This window comes from Diabrotica undecimpunctata, chromosome 4 (genome assembly GCF_040954645.1).
Source record: "Diabrotica undecimpunctata isolate CICGRU chromosome 4, icDiaUnde3, whole genome shotgun sequence".
Lineage (NCBI taxonomy): Eukaryota > Metazoa > Arthropoda > Insecta > Coleoptera > Chrysomelidae > Diabrotica > Diabrotica undecimpunctata.
The window spans coordinates 134630116-134650523 of NC_092806.1; the positions used below are offsets into that span (position 1 = coordinate 134630116).

Sequence of the window (20408 nt, forward strand, 5' to 3'; positions counted from 1 at the left end):
GTCTTTTAATTCATATACTAAAGGAGATATTACCCTAACGACAGTACAGGGAACATATTTCTGACAAAACTTAGCAGAAATGGCATCACCTTTATTTGATTTTACAAAATTCCGTTTCAAAACTCGATCGCCCACAAAAAATCGCAAATCTCGTTTCCTCAAATTATACTGATGCTGATTTCTATGGTAAGAAGCTTTCAACTTCTTCCTAATGTCAGCGAATATTGGAGGTAAGTTTTGGAGATCTTCCATACGGTGAAGTTTCTCAGAAATTTGAGGAAGAGTTGTTGAATTTTCAGAAATTAAACCGAAATAATCACCTGACAATGGAACATGCCTACCAAAATTAACATAAGCTGGAGAGCACTGAGTGGTTTCATGAACAGAAGTTCGAATGGCTTGAGCAACTGAATGAATGTACTGATCCCAAGCTCTATGATCAGTGTAAGTGTAAGATCGAAGAGCAGTAACAATGCTACGATTTACACGTTCAGTGTGGTTAGCTTGCGGATGATAAGCTGCATTGTAGAATATCTTTTGGACCTTATATTTACTTAGAAGATCTTTGAAGGCTTTAGAAATAAATTGTGGACCATTATCACATGATACTATTTGGGGAATACCAAATAGTAAGAACACTTGCTCCTCTAAGAACTTCAAAATAGCTGGAGTTGTAGCCTTACGAAGAGGGCAAACTAAAGGAAATTTGGTGAAGTAATCTACAACTACCAAACAATACGTATTACCTGAATAACTACGGGGATACGGTCCAACAAGGTCTAAAGAGATCATTTGCCAAGGAAAATTAATGTTCCTAAACGAACCCATTAATCCAGCTTGAGGTAGGTTACTCGGCTTGCATGTTGCACAAACTCTACATCTAGAGATGTATTTCTTAACTGAGTTGCGCAGACCAGGCCAGTAATATAACTCAGCTATTTTACTAAATGTTTTATAAAAACCAAAGTGACCTGATGTCACATCATCATGAAAAGTTCTCAAGACTTCATCCCTATTTGCTGTTGGGACTACTATTTTCCAATCAGACATATTCGATAAAGACTCAACTGGACTGATTACATGTTTATACAGGATATTATTCTCTACATTGAAATCAGGATATCTAGTAGGTTCTTGGGTGACATTATGAATCATCTTTCGATACCAATTATCTGGAGATAAAGTGGACAGATCTAAAAGATTGATATCGAATGTACGTGACAACGCATCTGCAACCACAACACCATTGGCTTTGCGATGAACAATATTATAATCAAAGACAGAAAGCCTACAAATCCAACGGGATAAACGTTGTGACGGATTTTTCATGGAATGTAACCATAATAAAGAACTATGATCTGTGATGATAGTAAACTTACGACCCTCAAGATAGTACCGAAAGGCATCAAGACCATGGATAATTGCAAGAAGTTCTCTCTCTATGGTGGAATAATTTTTCTGTGCTTTATTGAGCTTTTTGCTGGTATAAGCTATTGGATGTTCCGAACCATCCTTCATTTGAAATAGTACACCACCTGAAGCAGTGTTGGAACAATCTGTCATGAGATAGAAATGCTCTTTAAAATTCGGAGATGTCATGACAGGTGCACTAGTAAGAGCTTCTTTTATACGCCGGAAAGCATCATCGGCTTCTGAAGTCCATGTAATAGTTTGGCCTTTTTTCCTATTTTTAAGGAGATCTGTAAGTGGAGACAACAAAGTAGAATAAGACGGCACAAACCGACGATAATATTCACACATGCCTAATATCCTACGGACTTGAGTAGTAGTCTTAGGTATAGGAAAATCTTTGATAGCTGTAACTTTATCAGAGTCAGTCCTTAAACCTTTACTATCGACTACATATCCTAAAAATTTAAGACTAGGACGACAAAACTGACATTTATCTAAATTAATAGTTAAATTAGCCTCTTTGAGACGTAAAAACAACTTATCCAAAATTTCCATATGAAGAGAAAAATCAGGAGTGACAACCAAAATGTCATCCAAATAATAAAAAACATAGGGCTCTAACTGAGGACCAATGACTAAGTCCATCAGACGACACATTGTCTGAGGAGCTGAAACAAGACCAAAAGGCATAGTGACAAACTGAAATAGTCCTTTCCCACTAACTGCAAAAGCTGTATACTTTTTACTTTCCTCACTCAAAGGAATTTGTAAAAAAGCTTTAGATAGGTCGATAGAAGAAATATACCTAGCATTCTGGAGTTTACTTAGAATGACGTCTATTCGAGGAATAGGATAAGCATCCCGATTTGTAGTAATATTATTCAACTTTCGACCATCGAAGCAAACCCTAAAAGATCCATCTTTTTTCTTGGTTAACCACAAAGGACTACAGTAAGAAGACGTGGAAGGTTCAATGATCTTCAACTCTAACATGGAATCAATTTCCTTTTCCAAGTCAACTTGCCAAGCCTGAGGAATAGGATACTGGTATTGTCGAAAAGGTGTGGTATCTCCCACCTCGATAGTGTGAGATATTAAGGATGTACGACCTAACCTGTCTTTCGACGAAAGAGTTATAAATTTAGAGATCATATTCTCTAATTGCCTTTGTTCGGAACTAGATAAACTAGTAAAATCCTGAATAGCACTAAGTAAGGATAGATTAAATTGAGAAATAGAAAAGGAAAAATTAGAACAATTTAGTGTGCTATTAAAAGCATTTAAGAAGTCCATACCTAAAATTATAGAATTCTGAACTGAAGGAATAATATAGAATGTAATTTGTTTACATAAATCTGCTACTGTGATTTCAGTTTCAAATTTGCCTGTAATAGACTGAACTGTACCATCTGCAGTAGACACTTGCAGAGAAGAAATGGGCATAATAGAAATCTCAGCATTTTTCAGTAAAGCTAATGAATGTGAACCTATCACAGAAATGTTCGAGCCACTATCTAAAAGAGCTAAACAAGATTGTCCTAAAATCTTAATAGGAAGATAAGGTCTATTATCATTATGTTTTCTCACTAATAACGAATTCAAATCAAAACAATTATTATCTGATTGATCAAAAATTTTAAGTGGTACTAAACTAAACTTATTATCTCTACCTACACAATCAGAGGATGCAATAGGCAAACAAGAAGAATCAGAAATAAAAGAATCCTCCTGAATTGTGGTAGACTCTGGTATAGATACTGGAACTACTACACTGCTACTATTATGTTTATTACTAAGATTTGGGAAGATATTTGGGGAAGATAATCTATGCGAATCAAATGTATTATATTGAGAAGTTACTTCTTGGAATGACTTGGTGTGGTGTGTGTTGGTTTTTTTTGAACAACCCCTTTCCCTTTCCGACTGGAAGATGGGTTTGGGTGACTTGACGTGGTTGGACCAGTGATTTCGTTTGATGTAACGGTTTGATTCCCTGATGGGGGTGTGGACGGAGAAACGCTCAGGGGACGGACCTCCGATCGTTCGTTTCCCGAACACTTAAAGCAATTTCGTTTGAGGGTATTTTCCCTACCACAACCGTGGCAGAAAATACGGGTACGAGGGATGCCGCAATCATAAAAAGTGTGGCCAGACTCACGACAATTCCAGCACACTACAGAACTTACAACTGAGATATTACGCTCAGGGCCCTTAGATTGCCAAGAACGGTGTCTAAAAGGATTTTGGTGACCGAAAGAGTCAGAAGAGTGTTTGGAAGTGGTGGGAGGTTGAGAAGACCAAGATAAAGTTTCCTCCAAACGTTTACATTTCTCGGTGATGTCTGCTATACTGGTGATGTCTACTAAAGCTAATTGTTGGTGATAAAAAGGCAATAGACATTTCTGAATAATCTTAATTTTTGCAGAATCTGTTAGAGGAGTCTCAAGGCGACTACACATACCCAAAATGTTATTGATAAACATCGTAACAGACTCATTTGGCTTCTGTTTACGATTTTTGATTTGGTCTAGAAGGTCATCTTGAAATGAATATGGAAGAAAATCAGATTTAAGTTTCTGAGCCAAATCAGACCAATTAGAAAAATTATTGCGGTTGTTTCTAAACCACGTAAAAGCTGCGCCTGTAAACAATTCAGCAGAAGCTGCAAAAAGATCATCTTCACTTACTCCTCTCGATACTCGAAGACATTCCACCCTATCCAAAAAAGAAATTACTTGGTCATAATGACCTTCGCCAGAAAATGTAATGCCCCATTTATGTACCTGAACAGGTTTGGGGTGTAGAAATGAGTTAGCTGCTTGGACAGAAGAAATAGGAGTTGAAGTAGCAATTGGATTTACTCGTGAATCAAGTTCACCCTCTAGGCTAAGAATTCGGATTGAAATTAAGCGTTTATAAGATTGCTGATCCTCATTTGAACACGACAATAAATGAACACGGCCTGAGACATGAGCTAGACGTGATATCAGCCTGGAGTATAGGCTATCTTGGACAGTCCCTCTAAAATCGGATATCCTTTTAGCCAAATCATCCACAGTCTCATCAATCTCTTCTTGCTGTTCTAGAAAAGGAATACTTGTGGCAGAAATTTGTCGAAAGCTTCTGTTTCCTTCTTCTTGCCTTAAAGCTCCACGCAATATTTTGCGTTTTAAATCCACATTGGAAGACTCATCAATATTGATGTCCCTAATTCTCAACTCATAATCTAATTCCTTGACTAATAAATGTTCTACCTTGAATGCAGACATTGTGAAAAAAAAAAATAGATGAATAAAGGAATAGACAAAGGAAATAATGTTTTACCACTCCACAAAATCAATCGAAGAATAATCTAAAGTTTTCAAAAAAAAATATGAATATATATGTACCAACACACCACAAAATCAATCCAAGAATAATCTAAAGTTATTCACAAAAATTTTAAAATGGTTAAGTAAAGTTAAGTAAATATAACACAATCCTTGAAGCAACACACAATGGTTTCAACAAGTATATGATTAACAAATAATTGAATATAAAAAACCCACCAATATTGGCTAATATATATATAAAAATAGTAATATCTAAATTATTAAATTCTTATAGTTCAATAATTAGTAAAATAGATTGTTAACTGTACACAATGATTAAGAAGGTGAGGGTTTAAATATGAATATAAGTAAACTGCAGCAATACAAGTATACCTATAAATGTAAATCTAATAAGAAAAGATAAATAAATAAGGAAGTTAAAAAAAATGAACAGAGAGCAACAGGAACAAATTAGAAATAATAAAGAATATTTTGCAAAGAGAAATATACTACAGAATGTACGGTCTGAACTGAGAAAAGGCCCCACGTTGGGCGCCAATGTAACAAAAATATGTTAATGTAGCAACAATTGTGCTAGAGGAAGTCTGGGTGACTCTATCCAGTGTAGCAAAAGGGTGAACTCTAAAATGCACCTTGATACACCAACGAACTAATATGGGGAATAACGGAAGATGGAAGGGATTAGATAGAAATAAATTATGTAAAAGAAATAAATATGAATTTTATGAAGTAAATATGAATTTTAAAATATAACAGAATTAAGTGTTGGCTAGCGACTATGCAGGAGAATGACCACTTGACACTCAAAGAAGGATTCGGCCAATTTGCATGCCCTACAGAGACCGTAAGATATAAGAATTAATGACAAGAAAATCACCTAGAAATAAACAGATGAAAAAAATAAAAGCTGCTCTAGTGAATGGTTGGGCGCCAGGAAGTTAAATGTTTTCTTCCGAGATATCTTGTATTGCTGAAATATGAAAGATAGGTATTAATTGAAATATTGAATTGTTTTAACCCAACTTTAATAAATACCAATTTTATGTACAGACTATTTTAAACACTTATATATGACCCATCACCTCTTATATACAATTAACTTATCTATATTTACAGTAAAATCCCTGAATAATTATAAAACAATTTACCCCTGATATACCCCTTAAAAATTTCAAATTGTGACAAAAGTTAGATCCAATAATAATGTATAAATAATAAATATAATTATATACTACTCACTAATAGTTAGTTTTCGTTCAAAAATTGTTTAGGTTTTAAGAAAAAAATTCTCTGGGATATGTGTGCACACAATAACCTAACAAAGAGAAATTCAAGGGAGAGTTATAACCTCATCCCTTGGTAAACAATAAATAATTAAATTAAATTACAATGATAAAATGTTTTTTTTTTAGGAAAAATTGAAAATATTTATTATTAAGGATAGTTTTTGTTATTAAAAATTGAACCAAAAGTTAAACCTTGAAGAGGACATAAAAAAATTATTTAAAGTAATTGAATGATAATAAAAAAAAATAAGTCAGTTCTTCCTGTCGGTTTCCCTCGAAGAGTGGAGAACTGGACTCAGGTGGTAACAAGATACCAAACCTGTATTCCCTGGATCAGGTACTATTGGACAAATACGTCCCTTTAAACTGCTTCTTAATTTCCCATAAAAAAACCAACTTGAAACTCCTTCCCCTTATCTTTATTAAGTATAACCCCAACTAAAAAATAATTCTTCCCCTGACTTGTAACTGGATTCTTGAGTAGGCTAAAAAAACAGTTGTGTTACTCCAAGTTTTTGTACATACAAAAGTTAAGGAAAAACACAAGGGTTATCAACCTTGGAAGGCGATACAAAAAATGTCAGCAAGTGACCTTAAATTGAAATAAAAACCTTAATGGTTTTCGGTAAATAGTGACCTTCGAATGGTGTGACAATGTTTTTATAATGTATGGATATATTAAATAGATAATTTTAACGGAAAACATGATCTTTATATTAAATATAATAGAAAAAAAAAGAAATATTAGCCGGTTTAAATGGTATGAAATTGAAATACATAATTGTTTACTTTAACTCTTGAAAGGAAATAAAAATTTGAGATAGATATAGAATCTAATACTTATAATTTATTTAGGTATAAAACTTTTCCTTAATGAAATAAGGTGAAATATAACATGTATCAAATATATGAGATACCTATCAAAGACGAAATTAAAATAAGTCTGAATTTTACTAACAATGGCGGATGGTATGAAGGATTTTTCCTTATAATTTATTTGTAATGTTATCTTACCGGCTAGGGTGATCCAACTGAAAATATCCTCGTACAAAACAACAAAATAACTCAAATGGTTTCTTCTAAAATAACAGCTCTTCACATAAAAAATAAACTTAAACTAAATTCGGGAAAAAAAATGGACTCCCAGCCGCTCTACTCTGAGATGTTTATTCACTCACATCCAGTTAACAAGTGACAAGTTGAGATTTTACACGTCGCAGAATAAATGTACTTTCAGAATTTCACCGCTGAGGGCGCAGTTTAATGCCAATATCAGAAAATAAAATTTACTGGGAGTTATTTAAATATTTAGTTTAAGAATATTTTAATATGAATTTAATTTAGAATTAAATTAAAAGATTCCAGTCACAAAAAGAAGGTAAACGATTATTTAGGTAACGGACTCGTTACAAATTCTTCTAAGTAAGAACCTAATTATTATTGTTATAATGTTTTGTTTTTTACATTATATATTTGGCTTAATCAATTATGAATAATAAACCTTACAATGTTTTAATGTTTAGTGTTTTTTAATATTTTAATTTAGAGTTAAACTTAATATTGTTCTGAAGCTATTTTTTTGTGGCATGTTAAAGTAATTACTATTTAAATGGGAATAAGCCACAATTAAAGGTTAAAGTACGCTTATTGACGTTTCAATTTTCACTTCCGAAGTGGAAATTGAAACGTCAATAAACGTACTTTAACCTTTAATTGTGGCTTATTCCCATTTAAATAGTAATTAGAGTTAAACTTGTTATACATCGTAATAAAATATTCCAACGTTTTGTGGAGGATGAAAAAAGTTGTATATTTTTTTAACTGTGGCAAAAATATTATTAGAACATAGAAATATGCTTTATTGTCACTGAAAATTATTGAACAATTTTATGGACAAAGCTTAAAAAAATCAGTCAAAAAGTACAAAAAGTATAAAACAAAAACAAATATAATAAAAAAACAGAGCAATACAATTTTAAATTGGTAAAATTATTGTATAACTTACATAATTTGTACAGATAACAACAAATGAGACAAATTGTAGCCACTGCTTGAGACACCCAAATGTAATTATAAACAATACTAATTTTGTTTCTTTGTTATACATTAGGAAACTCGTCAACTGAATAATATGGTCTTTTAGAGAGATAGATTTTTGTCATCTTACGAAACTTACTGAAAGATGTTGCGGATTTAATTTCTCTTGGAAGGTGATTATAAAGTTTTTTTGCACTATATACAATAGAATTCTTTACTAGCTGAGTGGACGGGATTGGTAAATAAACGTTACAATTCGAATTTCTAATGGAGTAGCCATGATCAGGTCTATCGGGAAAAATGTTTAGATGCTTGCGAATCAAACAAACCGTTTCCAAAATAAATAAAAAGGGAAGCTTCAAAATTCCGTGATTTTTGAAGTAGGTCTTGCAATGAGTTGTTTGTTTGAGACCAAATAGATAACGAATTGCTCTTTTTTGCAACTTAAAAATAGAATCAAATTGGGCCGCTGTACTAAAACCCCAAAATGGAAGCCCATATCGAAGATGGGACTCGAACAATGAGAAATAAGCCATTTTGACAGAAGATAAATTTAGTTCCTTCGAAACAGATCTTATTGCAAAGCAAGCTAAGGCTAGTTTCTTCCTTAAGGAGTCAGTATGCAAGGACCATTTAAGATCGCTGTCGACAATAATACCAAGAAATTTCACAGAACTAACGATACTGATTTGGCTCTCATTCAAAAGCAAGGGTTGAATGACTCCTTTATAAGATAATGCTACTGTCTTATCCACGTTAAAGCTAAGTAAGTTGGAGTCTGACCAAGCCTTGATTATAAGCAAATCAGCGGTTATAATTGAATAAGGCGTTGAAATATTAGAGCTGCTCCAAGTAATACTGGTATCATCAGCAAATAGAAAAATTTTCCCTTTAATTTTCAAGAAAGTGATATCATTAATGTCAAAAAAAAAGAATGAGACCTAATACTGAACCTTGCGGTACTCCACACTCAATGTCTTTACAACTAGAGTCGGTGTCTTTTATTCTGACCAATTGTTTCCTACCTACCAAGTAAGTTTTGAACCAATTCAAAGACACACCCCGAATTCCATAGAAAGATAATTTTTTTAATAGAATGTCGTGATTTACGCAGTCAAAGGCTTTGGAATAGTCGCAGAAAATGGTGGCGGAGGAGAGGTTACTATTTAGTGATAGATATACCTCATGTTACACAGAAAACACGGCATCACTAGTACATTTATTAGACAAAAAGCCGAACTGATTTTGCGATAAAATATTATGTTTAAGGAGAAAGGGCATAAGTCGAACTTTTATAAGCCTTTCAATAATTTTTGATAGTGCTGGTAACAAGGCAATAGGTCTATAGTTGCAAGCATCAGATTTGTCTCCATCTTTATGAACAGGAATCACGATGGCAGTCTTTAGGCAGTTAGGGAATATACCTTTCTCAAGGAAATCATTTACTAGCGAGACCATGACCTCCAATACATTATGCGGAAGATTTGAGAAAATTTTAATAGATAATCCATACTACGAATTATTCGAATGAGTTCAGTCTTATCAACTGGTCTTAAAAAGAAGGTATCAGCAATGTTTTTCGAATTAGGGAGATAGGAAACTGGATCTTGTTGTGGCGAAATTATTGTGTTAGAATTTATTTTTGCATCGTCATTTGTTGTTAAATTGAATGTATAACCAGCACATTTTTTATTAAAATTAGATTTTGCAGCCCATGTTTCTTATTCATGTTCACCTCCAATGTCATATCCTTAATATCTTGCATGTATGGAAGGTATGGATGGTACGCATGGTGATTAGCAAGCGTAGTATTATTGTTATTTTGGTAGATCTGTTTGAAATTGAACACAATATAATAACTTATTAACTGCCTTAATTTTGTGTTAATATATTACATGTCATTATGCAAAAATCAAAGTTATTACCATTTATATCGCTACAAAAATAAGGGATTTTTAAATTATCCCGATCAACTGTTCATCATCATTCTGGCTTTACAACCCTGCGTGGGTCATAGCCTCCTCAAGAGTTGCTTGCCAGTCGTCCCTATCCATCGCCTTCCTCCGCCAAGCATGTATTCCCATATTTCTCATGTCTTCATCGATGTTATCAAGGAACCTTGTTCTGGGTCTTCATTTTCTTCTCTGGCCAATGGGTCTATCAAGGAGCATTTTTCTAGCTAGGACTTTTTGTTCCATCCGCATTACATGTCCTATCCACCTCAGACGTCCTATCTTAACATGTTTTCGATATCAGGTTCCTGGTATATTCTATAAGGTTCGATGTATCGTCTTCTCCACTCTTCATTGCCATTCACTGCTCCATAAATTCGCGTTAATACAATTCTTTCGAAACATCCTACCATGTTTTCATTATTTTGTGTCAGAGTCCAGGTCTCTGAACCATATGTTAGGACTGAGCGTATTATTATTTTGTAGAGTTTTATTTTTGTATTTCTCGATATAATTGTGGATATAAGGAGAAGATTGAGCCCAAAATAGCATCTATTGGTCGTGCAAGTTCTGCGGTTTATCTCTGCGGTAGTAGTATTTTCAGTGTTAAGGAGCGCTCTCAACAATATTGATATCATCAGCATTGGCCAGGATTTGCACTGATTTATTATATATTAAACCAGTGGATGTGATTTGTGACATACGTATTACATTTTTCAGAGCCAGATTGAACAGTATACAGGAGAGAGAGTTTATTTGTTGTAAAAGATTCAGACATGTCCCGCTGAATTCGTACTCTACATTCAAATTTTTCAAGAGTTAGTTTTGTTAAATTTACCAATTGATTTGGTATTGCTAGTTCTTTCATTGCTCTGAACATTTTTTTTCTATTCACAGAGTCGTACATATTCTATTCACAGAGTCGTGCTTTGTAGTTCATAAATATGTGATGAGTATCAATGCCATATTCCAGTGTGTTTTATAAAATTTGTTGTAGGGTTGCAATCTGATGAATTGTCGATTGTTTACCTCTAAAACCAGCCTGGTATATTTCTACTATCCGTTCTGCATATGGTGATATACGGTGATATAGTACTGTGGAAAATATTTTATACGCTGTATTTAGAAGCGTAATTCCTCTGTGGTTAGAGCATTTAAAGATATCTCCTTTTTTTATATGGTGCAAAGTATTCCAATATTCCAATTTTTGCGGGATATCTGTGTCCCTATTTCTTTTATAAGCTGCTGTAATGCTATTATCGTATCATGAGAAGTGATGTTTTCCTAGTACCGTTCTGCAATATTGTCGCATCTCTCACCTTTTGCACATTTCATTTTTTCTATCCATTTAATTTTCTTTCCTGGTGTTGATCAACTGTTTACGCATTTTAATTTTGATACTCTCAATATTAAAGATCTTTCTATGATCTATAACTTTTATTGGAAACCTTTTTTATTTTAAATATGTAAAAAATGGTTTATAGGCAAAAACTATTTTTTTTCACTTTTTACACTTGTTTAAAAAAAATAAACTAAAATTAACTATTATTATTATGTGAAATCATTGATTTTTTTTACAATTTTAATATTAAATTATAATATATTAATTTTTCGTAATAATTCCCACACTAACTCAGATGCAGATTTAAAATGGGTCTAAATTATATCTTTAGTATAAACAAACAGAACAGAGGGATGGGTATTTAAAAATTTTTATATATAGAATTTTTCATATAACAATGATTGCACGTCATTCAACATTTACGACGTCAGAACCCCACAGCGTTGCCAAAACATCAGAATAGTTAGTAAGTGAGGAATTTTAAAAAAGTAACTATTTGTCAAACTGTTGTATTAACAGTAAATACACTAAGTTTTAAAATACATAAGAAAACATTTTAATACAGAATTATATATCCTAAGTTTTAAACTTACCTCTTTTAGAGCATTAATAGTAAAAATGTCCCGCCATTATTTCTTGTTCAAAATAATCTATCTTATATGCTTTCTATAGACTATTTAGTTGTTTTGGCATAGCACAATCACAATACACAACAATAATTAGTTTTTAAAGCTATTAATCTAAGTTTAATATGTATTTGAAAAATGGTATACGTTTATTTTAATTGAAAATAAAGATTATGATAAAAAATTACCTTTGCTTCAACTAATTGAATTAAATCTGTCTCATTTATTACTAATTGAGGAACTAATAGATAAACATCAGTTTTTACCGGGGATGGCCCAAAATTTCCAAGTGTGAATATATGGTGGAGCATCACATCGTCGTCTTCTTGGGCGTTTCTCGCATTGTATTTATAAACTTCTGGATGAGATTTTCTAGAAAAAGATAAATGTGTACTTACTTTCTGTATAATACAATAATATATTCGTTGAAGCTTATGAGATTCTATTTCGAAATCGTATTCCTTTAATATTCCTGCGAAGCTGATTCTCGTAAATTTTGAGGTAGGTTCAGTCATTGATAATAAGTGCGTTAGCAGTTTATGATCCGCTTTTGCCAAAAATATTGGTGCTCTATATAAATAGCATTTAAAGTGATTGATTCTCCAATTAATTGCGAATAATTCCTTAATTAATACAGGTTTGTTAAGTTCTCCTTTCTTAAGAAGCCGTCGAATTAGAAGCCGAAATGTGGTGCTACCGCCGCATGCTCAGAATTTCCTTTATCCATCATGTTACAAACAACACCGTGATCCAACGTATGAATAAGGATCTGGAAATTATGCGTATCGTGAAAATGAGAAATATGACATACTTAGGGCAATGAAAAGTATCAACTAACTTAGCTAAATTTACAAGGCAAGATAGAAGGCAAAAGATCTCAAGGGCGCAGAAGGACATCGTGGTTGAATACCATCAGACAGTGGGCAGGAATGACTACCATACATCTATTTAAAGCAGCTGTCAACAAAGTTGTATGGACCAACGTGATTACCAACATCCACAGAGGATAGTCACCAAAAGAAGAAGAATACAAGTATATAGACTTACTATCTGGACATTAAGTTATCAACTCCCTTAATTTTATTATATACTCTTGTTATAATCGTCTTTGTCTATGACGATATCGGCCTATCAGTAGGTCAGCTTTGTCGTGGAAAGAGTGCGTGGTAAATAAGGCAATGCTTGGATTATTTGCAAGTATGTAAACTTAGTATTTTGATAAACTTGATACACTATGTATGTTCCTGATTCTGATTGAAAATTATTCGAATTGGAACAATAATACAACGGAAAATATTGCTTCGGGAATTACTTATAAATTCTAATATCTTAAGAATAATATCCTATGGCCGATTAAACTGGATTTAAAACTATAAACTCATAAACTACCCAAGTTGTTGACTTTTTTAAAAAACACAACTTATTAAAATCTTACATAAACGATCAAAAATTAATAATTAAATATTTTAATAGAGCATATCAAACTTATCGGTAATTAATGAACTTTTTACATAAAGTTCACAAAATTACAATAAGATAAACAAACCACTTAAAATTAATTTTTCGTTACTTACAGAAATATATTTATATTATATAATAAACATATAATATAAATTCCTGGACAAAATTAACGCACCACTTTAAATAATCTAAATATTTACAATATGAACACAAAATAAAACTAAGTTACATTGAAATAATAATAAACACCTACAAATAAGTCCAACATGACTTTATCATGACCTTAATTTGCCTTATTGTTTCTTTAAAAAATTGTTTTTGTCGAAAATGCGTAAATAAGCTAGCATAATTCCAAATTGCAAAAAGAAAAAAATCAGTAAAGTAACACAATAAAATGCATCTGGATCATCATTTATACCGTGTAGGCCCTCCTCTACTTCTTATGACTGCATTTATGCGTCGAAGCATGCTTGATATCAAATGTTCAACAAAAGTTTGCGGAATATTCTCCCATTCTTCAATAACGGCCTTAATGAGTTAGTTGTGATTGGCAATAGGGAGTCTACGACTTCGAATCTTTTTTTTTGAGGTAGTCCCATAGATGCTCTATAGGATTCATGTCCGGACTGTTAGGTGGCCACTCTAATAATGGAATATCAACATCATTTAGGTAGCCAATAACATGTCGAGCCACATGAGGACGTTGTTTTGCATGAATAAAAAATTAGATCCAAGAAACGGAGCAAAAGGCATTACATGTTCGACAATAATGTTGTCTAAGTAATAATGGGCATTCATAGACCTCGTACGTATGGGAACCAACTCCGTACGAGCTTCAAAATAAATTCCCCTCCAAAACATATAAGTGCCACCACCAAAAGGTACTTTAAGAGAGATTATGCAGCTGGCAAACCTTTCTCCTCGCCTTCGCCAGACACGCTCACGACCATCTAGAGCTTTTATCCTTACTCTAGTCTCATCGGAGAAAAGAACTCGTTTCCAATCATCGATAGTCCAATTTTGATGCAATGTTGCAAAATTCAATCTCTGAACCCTGTGTTCTCTGGTAAGCAAGGGTTTTTTGTTGCTCAATTCTGCTTCATGTAAATGTCTTCTGTTCGAGACGATATCGTGACATTTCGAATATCTGGTAGTTCATTTTTTAGCAAATTGCTATAGCAAATTGTGACTCTCTTATCTCAGCGCACGTTGTCTCAAAAAACGATCATCAATTTGATTAGTGCAACGTTTTCGCCTTTGCCCTGGTCATCGATGGTACTACCCTGTTTCATTATATCGCCTCACCTTGCGACTGATGCTGGAATGATGTCTTCCTAACAAACCTGCAACGTATCGCATTGAAGATCCTTCATCTAGGAGAGTCGATGCTCGCACTGCCTCCTCCATCAACAAATTTCTTTGGCGGTTCATGTTTTATTTGATTGTTATGCAAATAAACTTCCCAACATGCATGTGATGAAAAATATCACAATAAAAAGCTTGTTTCTCACAATCACTTTGATTTAATCGGTACTTTTTATGAAAAGTTTAAGTCACTTTTAGTCTAAAACAAAGTTTAATACAAATTATTGTTAAAACAAGACTATTATTAGCTTACATAACAACTGTCACTGTCAAACAAGGTCCATAGGCAACTTGTCGTACAGTAAATTATCAATAAATAAAGATTATTGAGAAAAATATGAGTGGTGCGTTAATTTTGTCCAGGAGTTTATGATAAGTTATCTTATCACTGTAATGCCTAATGGCTGTCTCGTGTCCAAATACTGACTTGTTACTCTATTAAAAACTACAGAATTTATACTTACCCTTGGATATATGGATTATTTTGTAGGTTAATATTGAATTCCATCGTGTCTTTATAATTAATATTTTCTCCCAAACACTTTAACTTGAAGAAAAGTCTAATATCCAGAGCAGTCGGATCAATTTTAGTTACATCGAAGTGTATCTTAAATGTTTTTAAAAATATAAGTAAATATATTTGTTTAAGTTATAATAATTTATTATAAAAAAAATAAATTGCAATAAATAAAGTAATATAATTTTTAGCGATTGTAAAATGAGGATTATTTGACAGGTATAGAAATTAAGGGAAAAGCTTGATTATGAAAATGTATCGCAGCGTCTTTTGGTTAGCTTTTAAAATATTTGCATCCACAAGGAATAACAAACCGGCTTCGGACAAGGAAGATCTGTAATAAATTCTTCACCATAATACCAATTTGTCTTCACCGTCGACTCTTGTTTGCAACTTTTTTTTAGATGCTGGCCCAAGGCTTAGTCCAAGAAGTAAAATGTAGAATAGAATAGGCCAGAAACGAATTTATATAAAGGAAACAATTTGTCACCAACTGAAATCTTGATATATCCCTACGATATCGCACGATAAATACTATATCTACAGTATCCTACTGTATGGCATGAAAGCATACTGAAAATTAGCCTAAAAAACTTAAAAAGTGAATATTCAGCTGCATTCTAAAAATTCCATGGCCTAACCATGTTAGAAATGAAGAAGTTTTAATAGAATCGAGAGATCTTAAACTTAAGAAATTATTCAAAAACTGAAAACATTGTATGTTGGATATATCCTGGGACACGAGAGATATAACTTTCTTTAGCTAATAATGGAAGGGAAAATGTAAGGATAGCGTGGTCCTGGTAGACGACAAATGATCTGGCTATGTAACATCAAGGATTTGACAGAACTAGGCCTTCAAACCATAATTCTAAAAGCACAGAATAGGGATGAATTTGCAGAAGTTATCGCGAAACTCTATTAGAGACGGCACCTAAAGAAGAAGAAGGCAAGATGGCAGCCCCGTTTGTTCTCAATAGCAAATTATCGCCATACTAGAGTTAGGGACTGTTTTACGTTTTTTTTTTTTTATTGAACAGGCATTAATTACAAAATTGTGGCACAAAGTAATAACAAAAAAGAAGTATGTACCTTGATAGTACGGTGGCAAAGTGGTTGGCAAAGTATTTACTATTCACGCCAAATAATTGATAGAAAATAAAACTATAAGAGGCGTTATTATAATAATTAGCAAAAAAAATTAGAAACTACATCTCCTCCTCTCTCCAATGGCTCTAGAGTCCAAATTGAGCCATGGTCTACTTCAAACTATGCCTCTAGTCTTGCTGGTCCTGCGCCGATCTTCACCAGGATCTTACGTCTATCAAATTTTGAGCGTTCACTACCACTTCATTTTCCCACCTTTTCCGTTGTCTTGCGCCCTGCATTTCACTTTTATGGCTGTTTTCGGCAATCTTTTGGTCTCCATTCTCACTAAATGACCAGCCCAAAGTTCTGAAGTTTAACGAATTCTGAGATAGTTGCCTCTTTAAAGAGTTGGTGTACTTCATGTTTGTACCTAAACCTCCATACTTTTGTTTTCACTAAGTCCAAATATCTTCCTTAGGACGCATCCCGTATCTCGCATCCATAATAACATACTATTAGTCTAATAATAGTTTTGTGGACACTGATTTGAATTTCTAATTCTTTTATTCTATCCGTTTTTAATGCAACTTTCAAATATGTAAAACTTTTTACAGTTTGAATATCATCCTAGAATTTAATTGTACGTCTGTTTCCCCTAGCTCTTGCCTGTGCTACCTTTTTTGTCCTTTGAATATTTATTTTTAGGCCGGTTTCTTTTGCCTCTGTTTTCAATTGTAAATATATTTCTGCCGCATCTTCTATTTTGCGAGACCTATCGCTGATGTTATTGGCATAGGCGGCAATCTGTTTTTATTTAAAAGGAAAGGCAGTTAAGATTTGATTTGACGTAACGTGCGTCTGTATATTCGCTTATACGTATTTCATCCTAACAGGAATCTTCGGAGCGACTATTTACAAACGCTCTGAACGTGAAAACAATCTTTCCTGTCGTAGTAGAAGCAACACTAAAATGGCTTCGATATGGACGCAATAGCGACATCTGATAATAAATCCGGAAACTAATTGTCGAAACCATATTCATATTTCTGCGTTAATCTGTGCCTTCTAAGTATTGCAAGTCAAAACAGACGTTGATAAAGATGTAAACCAAATCGCTAAGGATTTTTGTTTAGTTGCGGGGATGTTGTGAAATGCAATTTTAGATTCCTCATGTCCCTAATTACATCTTTGTCAACGTCTGTTTTGCCTTGCAATTCTTTTCCGTCTGCTTTTTAAGTACGTGAGCATTTTTTAGTTTCCTAATAACAATGGTACCTATATTTAAGTTTTCTGTAAAGGTTGAAACTGTCGTGTTTTTTGGAGGTCTTCTATATCTGTATATAAATTATCGAGCCAAGATTCTTTAGCTTGCTTAATTTTTCTTATAAGTTTGTTGATTTCGCAGTATTTGATAATACTTCTGTTTTTATGTTTCCGTAGAACTTCCACCAGGTCTAGCATTTACTGTGTTATTTACTCACTTTTTGCCAATATTGCAGGTGTTTTCAAAGAGTCTTTGTTACTTTCTTTAATACCGATTTTTGTATGTCGTACCAACATTCGTTGATGGGTGTGTTTTTGTTTGGTATATTGATTATTTTGTCTATTTTTCTATTTATTTGCTGTGATATGCGTGTACGTATTTGGGAGGATCTAAGGAAGTTGCTTTTACTAGTCGGATGTGTTTTGGGGGATGGTAAAGCTATATAATATTTAAAACAACCTGTGTCTATTAATTGAGGCCTGTTTAAAATATATGAATATGTTGTGGACGTTAATGTTGAATTACCACGATTTGTTTAGAATTTGTTTCTCTGTGAATCGCTGATTAGTTGTAGATCTTCCTTGTTGGAAACCCCCCTCCCCTTGTTGGATATTCCCCGACAATATTTTTCAGTTAGTTGTTGGAGTCGTTTGTTAAGTACGTAAGTAAAAACTTTAAAACGTACGCTGTGCACGAGAGGGTTATGTCGCGATAACTTTTGGCACTTTAGTTTATCAATTTTTTATAGATTGGGCATATAAACTCGGTTTTCCAGTCGCTAAGGATCTTTTTATCATTACAAAACTTGTTCATCAGCATATGCGTTAGTCCTACTAGGTGTTCGTTATCTAATTTATATAGCTCAGAGAAGAGGTTGTCAACACCTAACGATTTGTTATTATTTTGTGCCGGTATTGCTTGTTTTACTCATTGCATTGTTTCTCTGTGTCAACCGTTTTCCATCCACTCCTGAATGTAGGTATCTTCCAATTGCTTCCATCTTTCTCTATCTTGCGCCAATCTAATCCACTGTTTGCCTGCCACTGCTCTTATGTCATCTACGCATCTTTTTTGAGGTCTTCCCATGCTTCTTGTTGTCATCCTTAGCCTCCATTCTAGAATTCTCCGTGTCCACCTGTTGTCATTATATCGGGCTACGTGACCTGCCCAGTGCCATTTCATTTTTGTAGTTTCTTCCATAATATCCCTAATCTTCGTTCTACGTCTTATCTCGGTGTTTCTAATCTTGTCTCTCAGTTATATTCCAAGCATGATTCGTTCTATTGCTCTTTGCGCTGTTTCTAATTTTTTAGCAGATTTTTTGGTAAGGGCTACTGTCTCCAAGCCGTAGGTACAAACTGGTAGTATGCATGTGTTATATACCTTTTTCTTTAAGTTTACAGGAATAGAGGTGTTTTTTACAAGACATATGCTAGTTTGCCAAAAGCGCCCCATCCCAGTTGTGTTCTTCTCTTAATTTCAGCATCTTGATTTGGTTTTCTTAGTTTGATGACATGACCTAAATATATGTACATAACGTTCAACAGTTTTCATGGTATGATTTTGTATTGTTATATTTGTCTGGTCCCGCCTCGGTATTTTTGTTTTTCTGTAGTTCATTTTTAAGCCTACCGCTCCTGAAACTGCATTTAATTGTTGTAACGTCTAGGATTCTATATATTTTCGGTATCTTCCTTAATGTAATGCATGTCTATATTTTCCTCATTTTCTTACGTCCCTAAAAGAATTTTAAAATAGCTTTCCCAGACTGATTTTATTTCTTTTGGATTACTATTTATTTGCAATTCTTGATTTTTGCACAGATTTGTTCGGAGTTTTTATGCTCTTAAATTGGGTAGATGTCTATATGCTTCTCTTATATAGTTGCTTTCTTGCATCTTTCTCTAGTTTTTTTTTTTATTTATTTCTTATGTTCTTTATTTCTGAATGGCCTTTTTACATTCATTATTGAACCATTTTCTGTTGGCTTTTGCTTGTGTTTACCTATCGTCTTTCTTGTTGCGTCAATTACCTTTTATTTGATTTCTTCTTAACGTTCTTTGGTGCCTATACTGCCTGTATTTATCAGTGTTGTGGTATTTCTGTCTCGTATTTCTATTTGATATCTTGGAGTCTCAATTTTTGTGCATCTAGTTGTTCTGTTATTTATTCCTGTCTATCCCTCCCATTTCTTTGAACTATATACTTATTTTAAAAACAAACAAAATCTTCTTTCATTAGCAAAATTCACACGTGATCACCTGCTCAGCTTCAATGGCTAAAATTGTGGAATTAAAATTTAAATTCATTCATCATGTTCACTTGATTTGGTCCCCAGTTTTCAGGATTTTTGTATTTCCAAACATAAAAAAATAGCGAGGAGCTCCAAGAAAAACACGATCATATAAATATCCACCGAAGGATTCGTGAAGCCACTGGTCAATACAAGAGGAGAAACACACACCTCCTCATAAATAAAGACGGTAATCTGGCGACGACAGTGAATGAGAAGTTGGTTACCTGGAAAATATATATCGAAGAACTTTTCTGGGACGACCGCGGCAACCTTCCGGAAATAAATTGCATGACAGGGCCGTCAATTCTAGAAAGCGAGGTAAAGGCTGCTTTACAACAGTCTAAGAATGGTAAGGCTACAGGTCCGGACTAAATACCCGTTGAACTTATTAAGGTGATGAGTGAAGTGAGCACGAAGGAGTTAACTGA

At 33.6% G+C, this 20408-nt stretch overlaps 1 protein-coding gene and 1 long non-coding RNA gene across 4 annotated transcripts in view; both read right to left on the reverse strand.

The window, feature by feature from the left end:
* Positions 1-20408, reverse strand: part of LOC140440076 (integrin alpha-PS3-like) — a 91734-nt gene that overhangs the window by 21392 nt on the left and 49934 nt on the right. For all 3 annotated transcript variants that reach the window (XR_011950780.1, XM_072530345.1, XM_072530346.1), the window contains exons 15-16: positions 15279-15421; positions 12177-12360 (exon numbers count right to left, since the gene is read on the reverse strand). Coding sequence is in view for 2 of the 3 variants with exons in the window: in XM_072530345.1 (XP_072386446.1) it covers positions 12177-12360; positions 15279-15421 (327 nt within the window). In the remaining variant the exon portion in view is untranslated. The remainder of the gene's footprint in view (positions 1-12176; positions 12361-15278; positions 15422-20408) is intronic.
* LOC140440077 (uncharacterized) lies at positions 5754-7416 on the reverse strand. The gene is made up of 2 exons (XR_011950781.1): positions 7046-7416; positions 5754-6516 (listed from the first exon to the last, which is right to left on the reverse strand). It is a non-coding gene; the product is annotated as an uncharacterized lncRNA (long non-coding RNA).